The sequence below is a fragment of the Acomys minous genome (assembly GCF_964271855.1).
Source record: "Acomys minous genome assembly, chromosome: 9".
NCBI lineage: Eukaryota > Metazoa > Chordata > Mammalia > Rodentia > Muridae > Acomys > Acomys minous.
The window spans coordinates 53,090,140-53,099,195 of NC_140490.1; the positions used below are offsets into that span (position 1 = coordinate 53,090,140).

The following is a 9,056-nucleotide window of genomic DNA, read 5'->3' on the forward strand; positions in this document are numbered from 1 at the left end:
TTTGTTTGTTTGTTTGGTTTGGTTTGGTTTTTTTAGAATGCCTTTTATAGACCAGGCTGACCTCCAACTCAAGAGATCCACCCGCCTCCACTTCCGAAGTGCTGGGATTAAATGCATGCACATCCACACTGCTAGGTAAGAAACTAAGATTTTGCATTTTAAAAAATTACTTCATCATTAAATATGAGCATATCAAAGACATCTAGAGAAGGTTGATGTCCAAGAAGAGTCCAGGGTAAAAGGCGGGGCTCCATGTCCAGGAATGATGAAGCAAAATAAACAAACAAACAAACAAACAAACAACAAAGCCATTTATTTCAAAGGAGAGTAGGAAAATATAACTTATCTAGAAGAAAATACTCCCAGAAATGAAGGACAATTCTCAATTGCATATGTCCAGAAACAGAGGAATGAAACCAAGGTCTGCCCTGACACTTCAATTCACCAGTGATGAAAAAACTATCCAAAAAGCCATCTGAGAGAAAAGCCAAGAAAAGAGGGAAACCAAGAAATGGAACAAAACAGAATGTCTCAAAACCAGCCCTAGAAGATTAAAAAAAATAAAAGCAATAATTTTAAAAATCTAGATAAAAACCATTTGCAACCTCAGACCTACTCAGATTGTGATCAAATGTCAGGGCTGAAAATCAAAAGACTTTTTAAGCATGTAGCTCAAAACATTCTTTTTCATGTACCTTTTCTTGGAAAGCTCGCTCCCACAAATAAAGAATGTTTAAGAAGGACAATGACATGAGATCCAGGACAGGCCAGCAGAGTCCAGGACGGGGCAGCTGAGAAAGCCCCGCTTAGTGTGTGAGAAAGACGGCTGCTGAGAGGGAGCGGAGCTCTGGGAAGGGTGGGAACAGGACACAGACTGAACATATGGGAACTATTTCTCTTTGACGGTGTAGATTCTGGAGCCTGGAGAGGGAAAGCGCATAACAATAAGTACATAAAGGGAAGGCAATACCAGGGACTTACACATGGAGCTCACTGTTAGATTACTGGCCTGGCATGTACAAGAACCTGGGTTATATCCGCAGCATCGGAAAAGATGAACCTAGTGGGTAAACTTCAAAGGCAGTTGCTAAGGTCATACAAAATGAAACCATAAATGGCCAGATTATACCGTTGGTCCAACAGGGAATAGTTACACAATCCAAATATAAATCCTGAGAATTAATTTGGCCAAAAATTTTTATGTTAAGCAGGGAAAAACAAAACTGCCTCAGCTAATCAAGTGTCTAAACTACAGAATTGGCTGTAGCAGAGAAGGTTGTCAAGACATGCGCAAGAAAGTAATTACAGGGTAAAAGTAAAACATAGGTGAGAGTAGCTATGGCTTTTAAATCGGTTTCTTCAGTGAAAAGCTGAAGAAAGTATTTTATTAAACCATTCTGGAGAGCTGAGCATGGTGGCACACTCCTTTAATCCCAGCACTTGGGAGGCAGAGGAAGGTGGATCTCTGTGAGTTAAGGCCAGCCTGGTCTACATAGTAAGTTCCAGAACAGCCAGGGCTACATATCAGGGACCTTTTTTGGAGCTCTGTGGGGGGGGGGGGGCAGGGGGGGTGTTAGGATTTGGAAATGATTATCAGCCATGGCATATAAAAACCCAAAGTGATTCTCAGGGAGAAACCTCAATTCTGCAGAAGAGGCCTACCTAGCAGAGTGAACACCCAGTCAGCAATATGGGAGTCATTTACTACCCACCTTGACAATGGGCAGCTTCAATGAGTGGTAAAGGCAGAAAGCATTTTAAAATGAAAAAGCAGAAACAACCAATATACAGAGAGAAAACCTCCCTAGGAACCTGAAATTTGAAATTTAGGATTTTTTTTTTTATGTGACATAGACCAGCAGTGTTCTCCAGCAAACCTAATTTTGATCCCTTGGTGCCAACCTGGGGACAGATTCCCATCCGGTGTCTTGTGGGCACCAGACTGAAAGGTGGCATGAATGAGATCAGCAAACAGGAGACCCAGCCCAAAGGGCAGAGCTTTTAGCTCTCTGCTCTGACTGAACAAAATCTCCTAAGTAAGACAAAAAAATAAAAATAAAAAGTGTTGGTAAAGGGAAAAATGTGGGGCTAGAGAGATGGATCAGAGGTTAAGAGCATTGTCTGCTCTTCCAAAGGTCCTGAGTTCAATTCCCAGCAGCCACATAATGGCTTACAACCATCTACAATGAATTCTGCTGTCCTCTTTTGGTGTGCAGGCACACATGCAGGCAAAACACTGTATACTTAATAAATAAATAAATAAATAAATAAATAAATAAATTTTAAAAAAAGGAAATGAAAAATTTCAAAACATTAGCCAGATTCTCAAAATTGCTAAAGGCCACCAGAATGGTAGGTACTGTTTTAAGGGCATATGCATAAAGTGAACTGTGTCCCCGTCCCATGCCAAACTCAAATGTCCCAATTACCAATGTGACTGTGTCTGGAATGTAAATAAAGTCTTTAGGGCCAGGGCCCTGATGCAATGACTGGTATCAGGTACATACAGTGAGAAGACACTGTGAAAATACGAGGAAAGGATGGCCATCTACACACACACCAAGGAGAGATGCCCGTCAAGCCTCCTGTGAGAGAATAAATGTCTGTGGGGTACGTGAGCCAGTGGTATTCTGCCATGTAGCCCCAGCAAGCTAACAGGGTACCCCAGTTCCCATGTCTGGCCTGGCCCCTCCCTCTTCAGCCTTCAGCCACCTTCTAGTCATAACAAAAGGCTGCTCTACCCTGTCATTAGTTTCCCAACAAGGAACAGTATTTGGACTACTATATACAGGCTTAAAGTACCATATCTTACCTCTCGCTCATTAGGTTTCCTGAAACTAATGACAAGGCATGTTGAGAAAAGTGAGTAAAAATAAGCGGCCCAGTAGCCACTGAAAATTGAGAAAGAAAAGGGGGAATGAAAATGCCTCATAGGAAGTTTGGTAAATGTTCTGTCCCAGGTGACGTTATGGCTTGTATGTCACATCCTTAGACCAAGATAAAAGGCTGACACATGCCCTCATCTTCTAGTCACCCAGCAGTGTTCAATGGTTTGTTTACTCTTACTTCAAGAACCTTGAGCTGGGGGGCACAGCTTGCCTAGCCTGCCAGAAGCCTGGAGTTACACCCTAGCACTGGGAGTAGCACTGGGTGTAGCAAGCACTCTGTGGACCAGCAATCAAGGTCATTGTCTACCACGCCACAAGTTCAGGGCTAGCCTGGTCTACCTTGCCCGCCCCCCATCTCAAAAAAGTAGAATTTTAAACATCAACAATTAATGAAATTACCTTGTTCACACCACATGAGAAAACTGGGAGAGGTTATTTGATTGTTTTAGGTCATGAAAAAAAAAAAAAAGAAAAGAAAAGAAAAACTGGGCCAGGCAGCATGGTACACAGTTTCAATCCTAGCACTTGGGAGGCTGGGGCAGTTGGAACTCTACGAGTTCAAGACCAGCCTGGTCTACACGGTAAACTACAGACTAGCCAAGGCTACATAATGAGCCCTTGTTTTACAACTAAACAAACAAACAAACAAACAAACAAACATTTTAGCCCCTAGATATAGCCAAAAATTTTAGGGTGGGGTATAGCTCGGTAGTTCAGCATGTGCTTAATATATGTGAGGCCCTTGGTTCAAACAGTATCACAAACAAAAAGTGTGTGTGTGTGTTAGGTGTGTACATATCTTTTCCAAGTACAGCCACTGGCCTGGGCATTAACTATGTAATAATAAGCTCTGCGGTATTTATAAAATTGTAACCCAATACTCCATCACATCCAGCCCATTCTTGGGTCTTGTAAATACCAATGCTCACTGGCATCTATTTGAAAAGCTTTCCAAAGTCTCACGATTGTTGGGCCTCTTCACTGAGACCTGTGGTTATCAGCTACTGTGCTTTAACGAATTAAGAGGGATGGAAAACATGTCTTGAGAACAGTTTAACGTCCTCTCATTCTGTGAAGGGAAATACACACAGCAATCCAAACAGCACCATTACTGCAGAACCAAGAATTAGGTTACCTGACCCTGGAAGTTTATTACAGCCGTGTTTTTAAGCTCTGACCGTTATCACGTATGCTCGGAATTTGGTTAAAGCCTGAACTCAAGTAAACAAAAAACTTCACGTGCTCTGGAAACCCAAGCGTGCTCCAACCCCTAGTTCAAATGAAGGTGGGGAAATCTCCCACCAGGCTCTGAACCTCCAAATAAAAAAAGATGACACCAATCACTGCTCCTTCGAATACATGCCACGAGGAAAATCTGGGTAAACTATGGCATTATGGCAACCAAGGGCAAACCTGCTCGGGAAGCAGGACCGAGCTTCTACCTAGAGTCGGGATGCCAGCTTTGAATGCTGAGCTTCCGTGATGCCCGGACGACCTGCCCTGAGCAGGAGGCATGGCTCCTCCGAGCTCGATCTTGGGAGACCAGGCGACCAACGTGGGCTCCAGGACACTCGTGTCCACACACACACACACACACACACACACACACGCTTTCCCGACCACCCACGACGTTAACCCCCACTCACCGCACACCATCAGCAGCAGGACGATCAGCAGCGTGGCCACGAACACCAGCAGGGTCAGCCCCACGTTGTGCCACATTTTGAGAGCTGGAGGGTGGGCGCGGGCTCAGCTGCGAGCGGCGGAGCGGCTGGACCGCATTGGGCGGCGGGCGCCCGAGGGCAGCGCTCCCAGGGGGGCGGGACTGGGCGGTGCGGGGGCGGACCGCGGAGAGACCGACCCGCAGACCTGCCCCGGGTCAGGGCGATCGAGTCGCCGGAGGAGCGGGCCTCGGGGCGCCACTACCGCCTCATCGCTCGGGGGAGCCGGGGCCACGGCGAGCCGAGAGGCTGGCGGCGAACGGACGCCCTGCCATGGCGGACGCCGAAGGAGAAAGCGTTCGCCGGAGGTGGCGCGGCGGACGCAAGGCCCTGGCCGCCGCTCGCACGAGATCCCCTCGGCCCTGGGAGACGCCAGATGTCAACCACTCCCCAAGGCCGCCGCAGCTGCTCCTCAGCTCCCCGCCCCCCACACCCCAGCGGCAGCTCATCACCAAGTACCCACTCTGCAGCGACTCTGCCGTTGCGCGGGGCCTGTTGGGAAATGTAGTGTAAAGCTTCTGAGAGCTGCCGGTCTCTGCCCTACAGGGAACTACAACTCCCAGAACGCAACACTTCTCAGGGCAGCGCCTTGCTCTCCTTTCGTGTCCCCAGTGCCTTTGGTGTTCAGGAGCCCCCACCTCCGTCTGAAGACTGCTGGTTCGTGTTCTCAAGAAGTCTGGGCGGTGTGCTGTCTCCTTTACTTGACTATGCCGAGGCGCCAGTGACGTTCCAGCCATTAATCCAAATACAAAATTGTTTTTAGTGAGCAAGAGGGAAAAAGGGAAGGCGGTTGCCTGAAAAACAGGTTGCACTTGAACCCAACCTATTGCCTCCAGGGAAGGTTGGATACTTGTGAGGCAATAAGTCCCCTGACTGAAAGAGGTCAGAATCTGGAAAGCCTTTTTCCATCCCCCAGCTACAGATGTGTTATGTTTTCACAGACAACTAGTGAGTGACTTGGGGACATCTGTGCCCTTAATTCACTTAGCTGTTTAGCAAGTTTTGCTCAGCTGTTTCCCTATTGTGCAAGCTGCATTCCAAGTAAGACACAGCACTGTGAATAAACGCTGCATATAAAAACACATCAAGGCATTACTTGCTTTGCACAAGATTTAATATGCACTTCCTGTGAAGAGAGTGAGCTCAATTCAATAAATTTAGAAATCAACTTATTCATTTTTAGTGGATGATCCAATTCACTTGCATAACAGCACATTTGATTACCATCTGGTTGAAAGCAACAGGTTTGAATAAGTTTAGTTCAAAAGAGATCAGAAAGAAGTCAAGGTTTTGAGCTTTCATTCATATATAACAAACACTTTTGTGTGCCATGGACTTCTTTGAGGTGCCAAGGATAGAACCACGAGATGAAAATGGTGCTCATATTATAGGTGGAAGATACAGACAGTAACATAAATAGGGCTGTACAGGAACTACAAATTCTTAATGAAAACAAGGCAATGAGGTAAACATAGGGATCATCAAGGAAGATCTATCTACCTGAGGAAGTGACGACTGATCTGAATCTCGGGCAGGAATCCAGGCATGGAGAGACCTACAGGAAGAACTACTGGGTGATAAGAGCAGCGTGTGCAAAACCCCCAAGGACCAAATAAACGTGACTTTCCTTCTGCCCCCTGACAGTGTTTCTCAAGTCTAGATGCCCATTTGAATCACCCAGAGAGACATAACAACTGCAGATGGCCATATCTTATTCCTCTCTGAATCAAATCCAGTCTCCAGGGCAAGAAGCATTTCATTTTCCGTTTTTGCTTTGAGCTCCCAGGTGAAATGTAATGTGTCCTCCAAAACCGTGCCTCCTAAAGAATAATCTCAGATCAACAGAACGCTCTGGGCATGTGTCAGAACTGCCCCAGAACTACAGAATCCAAATCACTACGGTAATCTAAGTAAAAGGCTCAGATGAGGGCAGTCACCTCTGGCTTGGGGAAAAGTGGACAGACAGAGGACACATTATGGAACGAAATCATTGGGATTAGTGGATGGATCAGAAGTGAAAACCAGCGAAGAAAACAGAAACCTGAGTTGACTTGAAAAGCCTGGATCAGTGGCATATGCCATTATACTTAGCAATTGGAAGGTAGAGGCAGAAGGGTCAGAAGGTCAAGGCCACCCCTAGCTTGACCCATAGTAAGGTTAAGACTACCTTGAACTATATGAGACCATATCTCAAAAAAAAAAAGGAAAAAAAAAGAAAAAAAAAGTGTGTGTGGAGAAAAGGGTACCCTTACAAGCTAATGAAAAATGTAAATTTCTACTGTGATTATGGAAAACCACATGTAGGCTCCTCGAAATACTAAAATTAGAAGTAGCACATGATCCAGTAATTTTATCACTGGGTATATTTCCAAAGGAAATGAAATCAGTCTACTGAAGCGACATCTGTGCCACCATGTTCATTACAGCCAAGTAGTGGGGAATTAAGTATGCAAGTAAGATCAAGTTAGTAAAAGAAGGTAGTCAAGACGAAGGATCAAGCTAATTCCCATTAACAGAATGAATAAAGAAAATGTGGCTGAATAGAACACAGAGCATTCTATCCAGCAGTAAAGAACAAAACCATATCATCTGCAAAAATATGAGTGAATGTAGAGGATTTTATATTAAGTGAAATAAGCCGGCCAGACAACGTCAACATTATCTCATTTTTAAAATGCTGCTCTCATAGAAGGAGAGAATTGAATCCAACACACACACACACACACACACACACACACACACACACACACACTTCTCAAAAGTTGAAGGTCATATATTACAATTAGATAAGTTCAAGAGGTCTGTGTGGATGGCACGCACCATAACAATTATATTTTTTTTTTTTTGAAAAATGGGAAGATAGTGGGTGGTAACTATGGTAACTCTGAGGCTGGAGAGACAGTAAAGTACTTAAAAATGCATCCATGCTGCTTTTGCAGATGACCCAAATTCAGTTTCCAGCATCCATGTCACTATAACTCCAGCTCCAGGTGACGTGGAGCCCTCTTCTGGCCCCCATGGACCCTGTACTCGTGGGCACAAATCCACACAGATACACATGTATATACATAATTAATTTTTTGGTATCTTTAAAAATTATTATGAAGCAAAGAATGTTTTATTGCATACATATATATGCACATATATACATACACACATATATAACCATTTAAAACATCATGTTGTACACATTAAATGATACAGTACCATCTGTCATTTAAAACTTCCACATTTCTAACCCAAGCACCTTGGTGAATGATGGCACAATTTCTTGCTATAGGATACTTTAAATCCCTATCTTCGTAGCTGTGGGGGGTTTATGTTTGTAATCCCAGCACATGGAAAGTATGGTAGAAGGATTAGGAATTCAAGGACAGGCTGGGACATACAAAATCTAAAAGAAACCCTCTACCCCAAAACCTGGGCCATAGAACATGCCCAAAGCATCAAGAAACCTGCAGCCCATAGAATTCCAGAGAGCAGCCTGTGGTCCCTACATACATAAAAATTTGTAGGCTGGGAAGGAAGAGGGGGAGGAAAGAACTCTGTCCATGCATCCATGGGTGAGTCACCACACCTGCCAGATTCAGACTTTTTTAGCATGGCTGTTTTAAGGCCACCCACACTTCTGTCCCCCATTGCTCGGTAGCAAGCCTAATAGACTCACACTGGCCAGAGTAAACTCCCAAGAACTGGTTCCTCAGAATGTTGGCTTGTTGGCATGTTGGGAGGAGGATGAATAAGTAGATGGTGTTTGTGTCTCTCTCAGGGAGGGAATTTTAGCAGCAGGCTTGATCTCACTTGTACTTGGAATCTAAGGTGGTTAATCGCATAGAAATTCGGAGCCGAATAGATGGTACCAGAGATGGGGGTTGATGCCACTGGGGACAGAGGAAGGCAAACAAATGAGTCAACCAGAACAAGTTGGCAGCCTAGTGTCATCACCTGCGCATTCTGCACCCAACCCCAAACAATGCACCTAGCAACCTCACCGCTTCCTCAAACCCCCACCTGGCTCACACTATGAGAGCAAACTTTTCCACCCCTAAAAACAATTACACTTGCAGAGTTTCTATTGGCGGGTATTCCTAATGTGTCATGGTAGGAATAATGAAAAGGCTGATCCAGTTTGGACTGGTTTCGGGTGCGTGCCCAGTAAGGCAAAACTGTTTCAACAAGTGAACTTTTAGGGAGACTCTCCTACATATTATCTTGTGTTTATGTATAATTAATTAGGTGTGCATGTAATTACAATCAGATGCATTATGGGAAAAGCCATGCCCGAGGGGGAGGTGGGGGGGTGAGGGTGCAGTGTTACATAATCTGTCAACCAAAACAGAAAACCACCCTCACCACTCTCTTTAGTAACTAAATATCTCTTGAATCCTATACAAAGCCCCAAACAATAATCAAAGCCTAAGTGCCCTCAATCACGTGGCCCTCTGTC

General features: G+C 44.8%; 1 protein-coding gene across 1 annotated transcript in view; it reads right to left on the reverse strand.

Moving 5' to 3' along the window:
- SMIM13 (small integral membrane protein 13) overlaps window positions 1–5,096 on the reverse strand; it is a 24,569-nt gene extending 19,473 nt beyond the window's left edge. Inside the window, exon 1 of the mRNA XM_084793967.1 lies at window positions 4,535–5,096. Coding sequence (XP_084650093.1) covers window positions 4,535–4,610 — 76 coding nt within the window. The 5' untranslated portion in view covers window positions 4,611–5,096. The remainder of the gene's footprint in view (window positions 1–4,534) is intronic.
- Window positions 5,097–9,056: the final 3,960 nt, after the last annotated feature.